This window comes from Coptis chinensis, chromosome 2, assembly GCF_015680905.1.
Source record: "Coptis chinensis isolate HL-2020 chromosome 2, ASM1568090v1, whole genome shotgun sequence".
NCBI classification, from domain to species: domain Eukaryota; kingdom Viridiplantae; phylum Streptophyta; class Magnoliopsida; order Ranunculales; family Ranunculaceae; genus Coptis; species Coptis chinensis.
The window spans coordinates 15,669,195-15,685,000 of NC_141457.1; the positions used below are offsets into that span (position 1 = coordinate 15,669,195).

Below are 15,806 nucleotides of genomic sequence, written 5' to 3' on the forward strand. Positions count from 1 at the left end.
CTGAAATGGTTTTTAAACGAGCCAAGCCCCCAAAGCCGAAACGAGAGCCCTCGGTTATTTTACACTATAAATATGCTATTTGAGCTAAACGAGCCGAGCTTCATCAAACTCATTTGTTACGTGAGAACTTTAATTTGAGCTGAGCTCTAGCTCATATAAGAATGAAATGGCTCGAGCCGAGCTTAAACGAGCCAAGCCCAAGCCGAGCTCCGAGCCCTCGGCTCAAATTCCACCCTTAAAAGAGTGGGTCCAACCTCCAAAAGCTATATAATTGAAAATTTTAGTGTTATAGGGTATAGCCCAGCCCATAATCAAACAAAAGCCCATCAACATTCTTTTGTTTTGATTTGGCTAGGTGGTGTGTAGTGGACCTGCTCTGGGATTAAAAATTTAAAACAAAGCCTGTCGTGTTTTAGACTTTTAGAACAGTTGGGATTGACTATCAGACTATGTATACCGTTGAATGAAACTCATACGGAGGTCTGTAGATCGAGGGGCACTATCTTGTTTGTGAATGAAACCAGCGGACCTGGAACTATATCCTACAAACTCTGCAGCTCTAGACAACCATGCATTCCTTGAACTATGTACATACCTTAAGAACATGCAAATGTAACCGATGTACTCACTTGAAACATAAAATGCTCAATGGAGTTCAATAGGCATAAGCACCTTTCTTTTCATGTATAACAGTAACTTGTAGATGATTCACCTAAATAAAGGGGAGCTTCATTCTTCAACGGTGCAGTTGCTCTGTCGATCCTGCAAGACTTTGTTTGTCTATTTTTCACTACTCAGTTGCTGAATTTTCTAACATATATTTGAGAGAGCAATTTAAATTGAGACTATGAATCAAGATCCCTTGAGAATATAAAGGAAATTTAACTTATCATTCTACAGTTTTCTTTATTGATGACATTTCTAACAATGAACTATATTGGAACAGATCAAAAGTTACACACATCGTTCTCTAAGAGTCATTTCGAACCAGACGCCCAGGAAACCCAGAACCGGCTATATCAGGAACAACATACAGGCAAGGTTAAGCAGTCCCCAGACCACCATTAGGAAAAGGGGAAGATCCTCAACCAAGCTGCTACACAAAAAACAATTCAATTACAAGCAATGACTTCAGTGCCTCCAACGGTAGTATCTCGCTACAGTTTTCTCTTAAAGACAAGTGAACTATTTGCCTGTATGGACAACATTTACTCCAATAATGTTTCGGACAAATCTAAAGCAGCCTAAGTGCTAATGGTTAAATCACTTGAACAGAGTTAACACTGCAAGCATTCGTCACACTTTTTACGTTAGTTGCTTTAGCAATATGTCAGACTGTCTACCTCATGATAGAATGCGTAGGAAGGTGTCAGATCATCTTTGGCATTTGGCATCTTTCAACACCATATCTTTCCAATCTCCAGTTTTTACCTGTAACGCAGCATTCTCTTAAATCTCTTTCACCATGTGTCTTAGCCACTGGTTTGTCAGCATTCTCAACAGCCTTCCTCTGGAATTTCTCTGGTTATCTGTTTCTCAGCACCCACCGTCTCCTTTGTTTCTGTCGTTATCTGTTCTTCAGCATTCTCAACCATCTTTCTTCCCTTGGTTTCTAGAATTGCCTTAACTCCATCATCATCCACAATCAGTACCTCAGCTTCCGTTATCTCCTTTTCTACAGCAGGCTCGACAATCTCTTCTTCCTTGACTTCCGTAATAACCTGTAGAAGTTCCAAAGGAGTAGCCGCAGGGTCAAGCTCCCGACAACCTTTTGGAGCATCTTGGGCTTCTGAACCCGTAAGCAAGTAAGAGGGAACCTGATGCGAAAATCTAAACATCTCTTCTCTTGGGATCCTCTTAACTTCCCTAGGGTCCAAGTGCCGGTGGAACACAGTCTTAAAACCAGCAACCTTAACTAGAGGAGTGACTAACATGCCTTGCTCCTCGTTATACTCATCAATCACCTCCACCATGTCATACTTGTGTATCACTTCATCTGGAGTAAGTTCGTTCCAATCAGGGGACCAGTTTCGGTACAGGGCCCACACATCGCCCTTACCAGGGAATAAGCGAACAGCCCCACGTGCTCCTTTTGTCCAATTAACCCTATGTGAGAAAGAGTTGAGTGAATTATTGATTTCATACCTGCCCACTCTGAAATCCCCACATGTTTTCGCAAATCCAGACCCAATCCAATTTAGTGGACCCAATTCGCTATTTGTTTTGGAATTGAGCCAACTAATTCGCATCTTAAAAGGATTGCGAGAGATTACGCTATGGATCAAAGCATAATAACGGGGCATCCCATCATCATCATCATATGCAGCCCACACTTGGTTATCTCCAAATGATTTTTCAGATCGATCCCGGTCAAAATCATGAAAGTCTGGATCAGGTACACTTATTGACATGGGATCACGAGCTTCAGTATCCAAATCAACACCTGAAGTGTTAAGTAATTCCTTCTTTAAATGGACCCCTTCATTCAAGTCAACAGACTCAGCCAACTTCTGCTGTTCAGTTGAGTCGGTATTCCTTGCAACTGTCTGTGTTTGGCTATCCTTCTGAGCGTCCTTCTCTTTCCTCTTTTCCTTCTGTGTAGCTTTGCCTGTAGTACTCAAACTCCACTCCATCAACTTTTTCCGAATTTCCCTCTTAGCCTTCTCAGCCAACATATGTCGAAGTTCAAATTGTGATAACTCCCTTGTACTATTAGGCTTATTAGGAACTGAAGGAACACTAGCCTTGTCCCTGTCAAGACTACCTTGCTTGAAGCCTGCCGAATTAGGAATGCCAGTTTCATTTCCTGTGGCCATTCTATCTTGTGCATTTCCCCCAAAATGACATCTCGCTTCCTCCTGTATGCTTCTTCTTTTATTAGGCCTCTCTCCTTTCAGATCAGATCTAGAACCTGCATTAAAGAATCCAGGAGACAAATTACTAGCTGCCCTCTTAGACCCACTTGTCTTCCTCCGAACAACTTGTCTTCTTGCTGCCGCTTGGGCCACCTCCCGCTCTCTCTTTACTTTCTCATAAGCCTGCTGAACCACACTGGCTGCTTGAGCAGCAGTAGACGGAGAAGCAGTAGCGTTTCCAGTACCAGTTGTCTTCGAGAATGGACCCCATTGGTTTGTCTGATTAAATGAATCATGGCCAGTGAACCCTGCAGATGGTATGTTCTTATTTGAAGTATGCTGATTTGATTTCTGCCGCTGCTGAGAGGAAGGCCAAGGTGCAGATGAACTAGAACCATTTGATGGTGGTGCTGCGGTTTCAAAAGCCAAAAAGGGTTCATGGCAATTGGGGCATAGAAGGTTACAATTGAGATAGACACGGACATATTCATACTGCATCTTGCATCGATTGCAAGCAGTCCAAAATGTACTGCGCTGTCGAGAAGGAGCAGCAGTTGAAGGACCCCCACGACTAGCAGTTTTCTGAGCCCCAGACTTGGAGGATGCATTGTTGCTGAAATTATGGAAACCATTTGTGCCAGATGGAACTGATGGAGCCCCACCTGTGAATGGCACTTTCCGTAGTCTTGAAAACCTCCTCTGGTCGTACTCATTCCTCTTATTCTTATCAGAGAGCACACCCATCGCCTCTGAAATCATCTTAAAAGCTCCATCGCCCCCTACTGACTTATTTTTATCGGGGTGAAGCATGAGAGCCAACTTCTTGTACTGCTTCCTTATTGAGTCGTCATCAGCCACAGGATTTACACCAAGGATCCCATACCAATCCAGTTCCCCAATTATTTTGTTCTCAGCCGAGAGATACACATCAAATGTCGCCAGCATGTGGGGAAGACCCTCAAGTCCAGGATACAAATTTTGGGCTTTCAAAGCTAACTTTTTCGCACCTGCAATGTCCTTAGAAGCAAACTTTTTCTCAGCAATTTCCTTTGCCCTGGTAGCCTCATCTCTATTACACTCCATTCGCCCCTACCTCTTTCTCTGTCTGTCTCCTAATTTCTTTTGCAGAAGTATAACCACAACAACACTCAACAAGCTCTATTTGGTTGCATCAATCAAGATTCTTCCATACTTCTGAGTACATACATTCCCTCTTCCAGTGCCTGAATTATTTAAAAAAGAAGATGAAAAATTACTCCGGGAAATGAACACAATGTAATTGGATACAAACAGAATTTATCTAAGTATAACAAACAAAATATAGCTTAACACATGAAGCATAGCATATTAGGAAATTTAAAGAACTCCAACATGCTAATCATAGCATCTCCAAAATAATTACTAACAATTAGAGATATACCATCTCTTCTAAAGAAAACATCAATGCAGCTACTGGATGCTAATGAAGGGAAAATGTGGCATTCATTTGGACAGTTCGAATTTAAGGACTAGCGTCCCCCAACCCACGCACACAGCTGAATTGAACTGACAACAACACTTGTAAACACTTAATTACCACTTCATTAGCAACTTTCAAACCTATTAAGAATAATATCAATGACTTTCTAAGGCAGCCAACAACAACACATGCATGAAGGCGTAAAACGAAGTCGTTTATTACAGCTTTAAGCAAACAGAATCCAAACAACCACAATGTAATACCCCTACTTCAAATAATAGTGATCATCACTCATCATCACAGCTCAAATGACAACAAAACTTCCAACAATATTCAGAACGCAAAAAAATCAGTCTTTTTCATCAACAAATCAACACCAGCAACTTAAAATTCCAACTACACTGATTCAATTGTTTTCAACGTACTAAATTAAAGCTTCTAACGTGATTCTAAACTAACCATAAACTTAAAACTTCAAATTCAACAGAAAATTTCAAATACCCACTTGCCTAAATACGAATCAAAGCATAGAATCAACATCAGATCTACAAAAAGCACGTTTTTTTTAACAATTCAATAAGTTAAATTTCATTTCGAAATTCCTAATTTCAAGTTTACATACACTACAAAACAACTCAAATTAAAGAGTTTTAAGAAAGAAGAAGTATACCTATTTGAATCAATGAGTCATCATGAGAGCACAGGCACCAGCAAAAATTTGTTTTCTTTCTTTTTTTTGAAAAATTCCCAAACAGGACCTTTGGGAAAAAAATGAAAAAACCCCTTGTTGAAATTTTGTTTTCCCCAAAACCTAAAAAAATCAGAATTCTAAATCTCAGAGGTGAAAAAATATAAAATGAAATATTGGTTTTTATTATTAAGTACTTTTTTTTTTTTTCCCTTTAGGGTTAACACTTTAACCATACTTTAGTTTAATTCTTTAAATCTAACTATGGTTAGTTTTTAACTCTTGTCATAGGTTTGATTTTTTTGCAAGTTGCTATTAATGATAATTTTTTTAAAAAAAAAACATAAAATTTAGTATTTTTTTATACATTTTTTTGCTATTTTTTTAAGTACTTACCTAAAGTCTACCTATACATTAATACATGAAATGGGGCCCACTATTGAAAGTTTGTTGTAAAGTGTAGAGTTTGTGTTAACCATATAAAAAAAAAATCATAATTTATCCTCAGAAACAGAAATACATTAGTCAATTTCTTGTCCCTAATTCATGTAGGGAGTAGACACTGTTAATAGGTTTGATGTTAATTAGTAGTCCCTTGACTCCTTGGCGAATTAGTGAGGTTTATGTTGAGAGACTAACCGTGGTAAGAGCGTGTAACCTTACAGATATGTGGTTATGACTAACCAGAGTCTGAGGTTAAGTGAAACTTACATGGACCACCCATAAAGAGTATCTTATGTGTGATAAAATGTTTTTATGAAATTTATAATTTAATCTTGGGACCCACCAACTTACTAGAATCTTCCACATCATTATCTTTTTTACAGATTAATTTGTGAAAGTAATTATAAATATATTATTAAATTAACTATGAATAATACCAATAATATATGGAGCTATGATTTTCCCCTTCTTTTTATTAATCCCAACAATCTATGCTGTATAAATCCTTTGTTTTTTTTTTGTTTTTTTCTTTCTACAATGTATGTATGTATACTTAACACTCTCTAACTAGCATTCACTAACTAGCTAGTGCTCCCCGAGTCCCTGCAGCTTTCTTTGTGTTGGTGCTAATGTGCTATAGATGAGGGGCCCTTCAATTCAGATGGAGCATAAGCATTTCCATAAGTACAGCAAGTATCAGTTAGAACTTAGAAGACAGGTAACCTGTTAATTAGTGTATTTCTTATTGTCTGCTAGAGTTTGTCTGCTACATCTGTGTCATGCAATCCCAAATAAATGGAGGATTTCTGCAGTCCTTGTGAAGTACAAGTTCGTTGGCATATGGAGTATGTCCGTACGTACTACCTAATTTATCTTTTTGTTTTGGGACTGTGTAGGAGTACATAAGCATGTAAGCACAAGTAGGCCGGAGTGCTGATACTCTTGACATTGTCTCGTGAATATATGTATGTAGTGCACGAGAAACAAAATCTTTCGTGCACATACTGAATTATGCTGACTCATATATAGTTGAAGTTAGGAATCCAATGATTTATCGTATTTAGAAGTCAAGGATCTTTCTCCGCAGACTCCGCATTTTGGGAGCAGCCGATCGAGCAGGGAGCATTTAGTTGTTTGCCTTATATATGTCCGTACTTAAGTTATTCATGTTGGGGTGGGTGGACTGTCGACGGACATCAATAGTCTCACGTTGCCGAGAGAAGTAGGCACCTAGTACAAAAGTGTGGATCTATAGCATCCGGGCCTTTTCGGATTGGGTTATTAGAAAGTCATTGCCTATCTTGTTGCTAAAACGAACAATACAGCCAACAGTTTAGGCAACTGGAGCCTGGAGCCTGTTGTTTAGAAACCTATTTCAGCCAGCATCGATTTGACATGCATATAGCATCCTAGCTCTAAAAAGTTGGTAGAAGCTTAGGCTGATTGGAATGGAATAACTGGCTTTAAGTTTGTATTTAGCACCTAGCTAGCAAGAACTAGATCGAAGCCTAGAATCCACATACATAAAAAGCACAAATCATGCCAATTAAGTGGCAATCTTATTTCACCGCCTTATTTTGCCACCTTGAATATGTTATATTGTTATTGAGATGGTAATCTATTCACCGTGAAAATCGTCCTTGCAAAAATTAGCTCATTCTAATATCTTAGACATTATTAAATATACAGCGGAATGAGGAAATGTGATTATAATGTTGAAATTCTATCTGCAACTTAACGTTACTTTTTGTTTTCCATGTTTTAAACAAGCGTAGCTACTATTGAATTGCTAGGGCAAAGATGATTGTTAAAACAATAAGTTAGCTGAGCTTTCGCTGGTTAAGTTTGAAGCCATTATCCAAAGGAGCATCTCCGCCTTGTCCTTGAAGTGCTTTCAAACTCATCTTTTTCTGAGCACCTAAGCTAGTCTGCGGCAAGCTGCAAAAGCACAAAGACAGTGTTGTGTTCAGAACAAATGCAGCCATAACAAAACGTGCAGTGGCTTCATAGTTCATATTCCTTGGACCTTGGGCATTGTCACACACAGGGATCAGGGCTAGGAATTTTACCGGTGGATATGATCCAGCGTAAATTCTGATCGAGACATTTCATTACCAGTGGATCCAGCTTAAGTGTGGAATGATTTGTTGGAATCTCTATGAGTATTTCGAAATACTAGTGTGTGTGTGCAAAGTGGAGGAGATGAACAAAGTGTGTTCTCTCCATTTTAGTGCATTGTGGATAGTCCCACATTGGTTAACCACCACTAGCAAGTGAGGTATATGAGGAATTCCTCTACCATAAGGGCGTGCCCTTAGGGTACAAATGTTTTTGTGTTAGGAGGGAGGACTCACCCAAAGCCACGCGCACTGAGCCAAGCCGGATCGGGCTTGGGCTTAGTGGGTAGGCTTACCAATTGCCTAAACTTATTTTCTCATATCTGGAAACCGACCGACCTAACCTCTATATAAACACGTGCATCGATAGAGAGGTATCCCAAAGACAAGAACTCGACCTCATCCTATTCTTCTTCTCTTCTTCCTATCAGCCGCCTCGATAGAGAGGTATCCCAAAGACAAGAACTCGACCTCATCCTATTCTTCTTCTCTTCTTCCTATCAGCCGCCAGAGAGAGTTATATTGCTGTTCTAGAGGTTAACCATTGAGCGAAATCTTTCCTTAAGGACAGCCTAATCCGCGCCTTGGTTATTACCTGTTAATTCTGTCCTTGTCTCTTTATTGTTTTCTTTATACAACAAACTTAAGGAAAGAACAAGATGTCTACACCTGTTGACACCACGCCAATCAAAGAAACCAATTCTGGAGTCATGGAAGTTACTTTGACTATGAGAGATGTTGCACCTCTATTGAATGCTCGCAACTTACCCAATGTGTCAAAGATTGAATCCTTCAATGGTTCACACTTCAAGCCATAGAGAGCAAGGGTGTTCACAGCCTTAGATGTACTCAACTATGCAAAGTATCTCACAGATACAGCACCCGTGGAGGATTCTAATGATTTTGAAAGAAATCAAGCTGCTTGGCTCAATGGGAATAAGGTATGTCGTCATGCTATTTTGAGTACCTTGTCCAATGAAATTTTTTATATTTATTGTTCAAATAAGAATGCACATGATATATGGGAGAGTTTGAACAAAAAATACATAATAGAGGATGCTAGTACTCAGAAATATGCTATTGGGACTTTTCTAAAGTTCCAGATGAGAGAGGATAGAGATGTTATGTCTCAAATCTATGATTTTCATGTGCTGATTAATGATTTGAAAACTGAGGGTATTGATTTACCCGAAATCTTTGTTGCTGGATGTTTGATTGAGAAACTCCCCGAGTCTTGGAAACACTATAAAAATAGTATGAAGCATAAGCGCAAACAGATGACTCTTGAGGATGTGATCATTCACATTCACATAGAGGAAAAGAACAAGACTCGGGATGATGTGTTGTCTAAGGAATTCCATTCTAAAGCCAATATCATTGAAGGTAATCCCAGCAAATCTAACAAAACCTCTAAAAAGCAGAAGTACAACAAAAATAAGAATTTCAAGGTCAAAGGCACTTCTTTTAAAAGGAGTGGCACTGGCAATGGAAATTGTTATGTTTGTGGTAAACCTGGACATAGGGCTTTTCAGTGCAGGCACAAAAAAGACACTAATGATCCTCCCAATGCTAATATAGTTGAGGGAGATGATATTATTGCTGCTGTGGTGTCACAAGTGTTCATGGCCACTGGGAAGAAGAACTGGGTACTAGATTCTGGTGCCACCTGCCACGTCTGTGGTGATGTTGAAGCCTTCTCAGACTACATACTAGTGAAAGATGAAAATATCTATATGGGTGACTCAAGGTTTGTTCCTGTTAAGGGAATAGGCAAGATTCTTCTGAAGTTAACTTCAGGGAAAACCCTTTCACTTAGTAATGTACTTCATGTTCCCCGAGATTCGCGTAATCGATTTCTCGTGTCCCATTGGGAAAAGTCAAGGCCAAGGTGACTTTTGAGAGTGACAAATTAAGCTTACGACGAAGAGTGAGGGTTTTGTTGGGAAAGGTTATTGTAATAACAGTGGTCTTTTTATGTTGAATGTACTTGACAACATTATTATTAATAAGAATGAATCTGCTTCTGCTTACTTGCTTGACTCTTTTAATATATGACATGGTAGACTAGGACATGTAAATGTTTAGTATATGAAAAGAATGAAAGCATGTGGTTTATTGCCTGATATTTCTAATTTTTCTAATGATAAATGTGAGATATGTGCTGAGACTAAAGCCACAAAGAAACTTTGCAGAACTGTTTCTAGAGATAAAATTGGATTGCTAACTCTTATTCATACAGATTTGGGTGAATTCAGAAGTACCATGTCTAGAGGGGGGAAGTTTTATTATATTACATTCATAGATGACTTCTCTAGGTACACCATGGTATATTTACTTAGAAACAAGCATGAGGCAGGTGAGATGTTTCTCAATTACAAAGCTGAAGTTGAAAACCAGCTTAACTGTAAGATTAAAAGACTTCGGTCTGATAGGGGTGGAGAATATGAGTCTAACCCCTTCCAGGACTTTTGTGACAAGAATGACATTATTCATGAGACTACTCCACCATACTCTCCTGAGTCTAATGGTGTAGCCGAACGGAAAAATAGAACACTAAAAGAGATGATGAATGTTATGCTTGTAAGTTCTGGAGCTTCCCTGAACTTTGTGGGGGGAAGCAATCCTATCTGCTTGCCATATACAGAATAGGATACCCAATAAGAAAACAGGGAATAAGACATCATATGAATTATGGAAAGGTCATGTACCTAACCTGAAATACTTCAAAATGTGGGGGTGTCTTGCAATGGTTCTTGTAAACGAACCTAAAAAGAGAAAATTGGGACCTAGAACTGTTGATTGTATTTTCATTAGTTATGCTCATAATAGTGCTACATATAGATTTTTAGTAGTAAAATCTGATAATAACCTTGTCGATGCTAACACTATTATAGAGAGTAAAAATGCTGATTTTTTTGAGAATTTGTTTCCTTTGAAAATTGGCATTGAGAGGTTGGTTGCTCCTAGTAAACAACAATCAACATATCCTGAAATTTCTGAACAAGAAATTCGGAAGAGTAAAAGAGACAGAAAATCCACCAATTTTGGTGATGACTTTTACATGTTTCTTCTTGAAGATGATCCTGTGACGTATAATGAGGCAATCAATTCTCGAGATGCACCTTTCTGGAAAGATGCTATAAACTCATAACTAGATTCGATTATATCTAATCACACATGGGAGATAGTTGATCTACCTCCTGGGGCGAAACCTATACGTTACAAGTGGATCTTCAAAAATAAACTGAAGCTAGATGGTTCCATTGAGAAATACAAGGCTAGACTAGTAGTCAAGGGATTCTCCCGGAAAAAAGGCATTGACTATTTTGATACTTATGCTCTTGTAACTAGTATTTCTTCTATAAGAGTTCTAATGGCTCTCGCTGCTATTCATAATTTATTTATTCATCAAATGGGTGTAAAAATTGCATTTTTAAATGGTGATCTTGATGAAGAAATATATATGATGCAGCCTGAGGGTACTATAGTACCAGGGAATGAGCAAAAAGTATGCAAATTGGTTAAGTCTTTATATGGGTTGAAACAAGTGCCAAAACAATGGCATAAAAAGTTTGACAGTGTCATGATGTCTAATGGATATCAAATAAATGATGCTGATAAATGTATTTACTTTAAATCTTTTGATATGAATACATATGTGATTATTTGTCTATATGTGGATGACATGTTAATCATGAGTCCTAGCCTTGATGTTGTGAGAAACACCAAGATGTTCTTATCCTCCCAATTTGAAATGAAGGATTTGGGAGAAGCTGATGTGATTCTTGGAATCAAAATTATCAGAAACAGTAATGGCTAACGTTTTCACAAAAGCATTATATTGAGAAGTTTTTGAAGAAGTTTAACTTTTATAATAGTAAGTCTGTGTCGACACCTTATGAGGCAACTGGTGAACTTCAGAAAAATGAGCAACATAGTGTCCTTCAGTCTAGATATGCCCAAATTATTGGTAGTCTCATGTACTTGATGAATTGCACTAGACCTGACATTGCTTATGCAGTTAGCAGGTTAAGCAGATACACTCATTGTCCTAGCAAGGAACATTGAAGTGCGTTAGAGAGACTAGCCAAGTACTTGAGAGGAACAATGAATTACGACATACGTTTTAGACAAACTCCACCTGTGATAGAGGGTTATTGTGATGCAAACTGGATATCTGATTCTCATGATATCTAGTCCACTAGTAGTTATATTTTCACTCTTGGTGGAGGTGCAGTCGCTTGGAAATCTTCTAAGCAGACCTTGATAGCTCGTTCAACCATGGAGTTCGAGCTTATTGCTTTAGATAAAGCAAGTGCTGAGGCTAAGTGGCTTAGAAACCTCTTGGCAGATCTTCCTATTGGTACAAAATCGCCTCCAACAGTATTACCTATGCATTGGATTTGTCAGTCCGCGATAGCAACGCAAAAAAAGCAAATTGTGTAATGGGAAAAGCGGGCATATTCGTCCCGCGAGACTACTAAAATCTATAAAGCAACCGCTTTGAATCTGAGTTGTGGCTCTAGATTATGTGAGGTCAGAGTTAAATTTGGCCGATACTCTGACAAAACTGCTTAACAGGAGACAAGTGGTTGAAACGTCGAAGGGGATGGGACTTTTGCCTTAGATAGAGGGCGACACTGACGGCAACCCCACCTATGTGATTGGAGATCCCATGAAATAGGTTTAAAGGGAAAAAAAGTCACCTCGTCGCTCTGGTATGCTATTGTCTTTCTTTGAGACGTCCCACCCTATGACTAGATAGCATTTTTTTTTTGTATACTTTGTATAACTTGAATGACAATGAAAAAGGATGAGTTATTTTACTCTTATTGGAATCCATAGTCCATTATTTTTTATGAGATAGTGTATTTTAACTGCAATGTACACTTGATGGATATCCACCTACGTGAATGTAGAACTGGGTCGGTTCTTATGAGTATTTAGGCAAGTACTCTAGAGCATTCATGGAACACAGGCAGCGCAGGGGCCAAAAAGCACAACACTGCAGAACAGGCATATAATGAAAGAGCAATATGGGTGCATGTGATCTATTTTACTACAAGGGAATGTTGGTTCAAAGATTTTTTAGTCCACCACTTTCACGTATTATAAGACATGTTATCCTATGACTGGTTCAAGCCCGTAAAGCACCAGTATCTTATGCATTGTTTTTTCGATTCTCTCTGGCATTTCGTTAACCTATTTATTTTGTAATATCCTATTTCAAAATAGTGGGGGACTATTAGTATTTTGAAATAGTTGGAGATTGTTGGAATCTCTATGAGTATTTCGAAATACTAGTGTGTGTGTGGAAAGTAGAGGAGATGAACAAAGTGTATTCTCTCCACTTTAGTGCATTGTGGATAGTCCCACATTGGTTAACCACCACTAGCAAGTGAGGTATATGAGGAATTCCTCTACCATAAGGGCGTTCCCTTAGGGTACAAATGCTTTTGTGTTAGGAGGGAGGATTCACCCAAAGCCACACGCGCGCGCGCCTGCCCACACCGCACCGCGCCGAGTCGAGTCGTGTCGGGTCAGGTTTGGGTTTGGGCTTGGGCTTGGGCTTACTATCTAGTGAGTAGTGGCTTACCAATTGCCTAAACTTGTTTTGCTTCAGTAGCAAGTTTCGGTGGGTGTCCTATTACGAGTTGGTTTCTGCTTCCTTATCTGTTTGTGAAACCGACTTTGAGCAGTCCTTCTCATATCTGGAAACCGACCGACCTAACCTCTATATAAACACTGTTGTGCGTCCATAGAGAGGTATCCCAGAGACAGCAACAAACACACAAAACCAGAACTCATTCCAGAGAAAGAGAGAACTTGACCTCATCCTATTCATTTTCTCTTCTTCCTGTCAGCTGCCAGAGAGAGTTGTATTGCTATTCTAGAGGGTAGTATGTTCTACTGCAAAGTCAGACTGCTGTTAACCATTGAATTATGTGAGGAAGACGCCACTGATGCCTTTTTACACCATTGAAAGGGGCAAAATCTTTCCTTAAGGACAGCCTAATCCGTGCCTTGGTTATTACCTATTAATTCTGTCCTTGTCACTTTATTGTTTTCTTTATTCGCATACAACATGATTCACCCAATCCTTATGTAGATATATATGGTTCAGTTTCATTTTTGGACATGAACAACGAACAGAACAAGCAGGTGGGCCGTGGGGGGCATCTCGCCCCTGATCTTACCGTTTTCTCCACAAGAATTGTGCATGAATACACTGCTCAGATGCAAATTAGTATGCAACGTAAAATAGAGTATATATTGATTAAATTAGGGAAACGTATGATGTATCTAACATATAACTATTAAAAAGTTACTAGTACAACTGTACAAGTGAATATTAAGCTATTGTATGGTCCCTAACAACATTATCATACAAACATGTTTTTTACTGAATATTGATCTGATGAGTCTATATTTCATCAGTACACTTCGGGCTTGATTTAGTGCTTAATATCATCCATTAGTTAAGGCCGGCCTTAATTAATTGGATGATTGACTTGGAAGTGATCGATAGTTAGTCGACAGGTATCTAGATATTGGCCCATTCCAGATTTAAAAACCATTACACTAGAACATTTAAACTTTTAAAGCTTCAGGTAGCTAGCTAGCTAGGCAAGACTAGCGATTTCATTTGAACTTTAAAAACCGTCGTATTCATTCTGCCATTTGTTGTATGCATTCCCATTACGGGAATCATATTTTTCTATCGGAATCCGCTGAGAAAAGTGTTACACCCCTTGCATTTGGGTTTGCTTTTGATTTGCTCAATAATCAATACAAGGCACTTTTCTTTCCTTCAGAAAAAACATACAAGGTACTTTCTTTCAATTCGATTCCCGTGTATTTCAGTTCCTTCATGCGTCATAGCCTTTCTTTAATTTCCCATGTACACAAGATAATACTAAAGCGTCTGCTTGAAACACATCAATGATGTTCTTCGGCTTGAAAACAAGCTTTACGAGGATTATAGGCATCCTTGTCTAAATTTGTCCACAAAATTTTGAAACTTTCAACTTCCGAGAGATTGATACTAAATTACTAAGCTCCTATTTTTATTTTTATTATTTTGCTAAAGGGTAATTGTATTAAGCAAAAATGGAAAAAAAATGTTACATTTACATCCAGGTGCCCTCCTGATCGATCAGCTTGTTTTCAAGACCAAATGCCTGCAAAGTTGCTAACTCCTACATGGTATTGTTCATTGTACCACCTGGTAGGCTTCTAATATAGCTTTTCTGATCTGTAGCCTAACAAAGCCTTCCTTCTTCGCCTGCATCCCATCATAAGCGGCTAGACAGGATAAAACCAAAGCACAAACGATTGAGTTGTGACAATGTAAGTAAGCAGGCCGGTTTCATAAACAATTGCTTAATTTTGAACCTCCTAGCATAGGATCAACACATTGCTCTCTCCTTTTCCCTAACAAAATTAAAACATGCAAGAGAATTAGAGACCACAACAGCTCCACACTAGTTTCCATAATATTTCTATCTCATTAGAAAAATGATAGCTCGAACAGCAATGAGCCCTCTCCGTCAACAAGTGTATTTTCTCGGGATATAGGTTGATCATTGGAAAGAACTAATCCAACTAGTTATTTTAAATTTTAGCTACAACTTCCAGCTAGAACATTTTTTTTAAGAGTTCTTCTACGTATGAACTCAATAATATTCTAATTTTATTATATATTACTTCAGCAATATTTCAAGCAAACTTGAAAATCAGCAATATTTCAAGCAAACCTGAAAATATTGACGTTTCTTTTTCCTGATAATGATTTTGGTTTTGGTATATACTCAATATGGGCATGAAGTACTAAAAACAACCAGGGAAAATTAGTTAAGATAGGTAAGAAAACATATATTTATCTGTATCAACCAAATACTAGCCTGCCTACCAACAAAAGCACACACAAATAGTTGGTCATGGTAAAAATAGTTAAAACTTAAATAGCTCCCTCCAAAGTTTTAGCAAAGTACTTGAAACGAAGTGCTCTAAATTAAGTAAGGAAGATCAATATATATTGTCATGACTATATGATTGTACCACTTCATACTTTTCCTCTAAACTCAACTCGAAGAAAAGATGGCCTTGAGTAAGAATTACGTATATGTGATATGCTTATCAAGTTTGCTTATTTTCTCCCTAAAATTTGCTTTAGCAAATGCAAGGTCTAAACCATCTCCTGCCCCAGAAGCTGATTCACCAACCGCAACTCCAACTCCTAC

General features: G+C 38.5%; 2 protein-coding genes across 2 annotated transcripts in view; one reads left to right on the forward strand and one right to left on the reverse strand.

Annotated features, from left to right (window-relative positions):
- Nucleotides 1-848: 848 nt before the first annotated feature.
- LOC147515093 (uncharacterized) lies at nt 849-5,163 on the reverse strand. The gene is made up of 2 exons (XM_086586123.1): nt 4,985-5,163; nt 849-4,078 (listed from the first exon to the last, which is right to left on the reverse strand). The coding sequence occupies exon 2, from the start codon at nt 3,936-3,938 to the stop codon at nt 1,497-1,499; it is 2,442 nt and encodes an 813-aa protein (XP_086442249.1). The 5' UTR covers nt 3,939-4,078; nt 4,985-5,163; the 3' UTR covers nt 849-1,496.
- Nucleotides 5,164-15,396: 10,233 nt separating this feature from the next.
- Nucleotides 15,397-15,806, forward strand: part of LOC147515094 (exopolygalacturonase-like) — a 2,337-nt gene continuing 1,927 nt past the window's right edge. Inside the window, exon 1 of the mRNA XM_086594442.1 lies at nt 15,397-15,806. This exon is cut by the window's right edge and continues 76 nt beyond it. Within this exon, the coding sequence (XP_086450568.1) occupies nt 15,664-15,806 (143 nt within the window). The 5' untranslated portion in view covers nt 15,397-15,663.

What these genes read in the sequence shown, in the direction of transcription:
- LOC147515093 (XM_086586123.1), bottom strand. Translation starts at nt 3,938, where the DNA reads ATGGAGTGTAATAGAGATGAGGCTACCAGGGCAAAGGAAATTGCTGAG.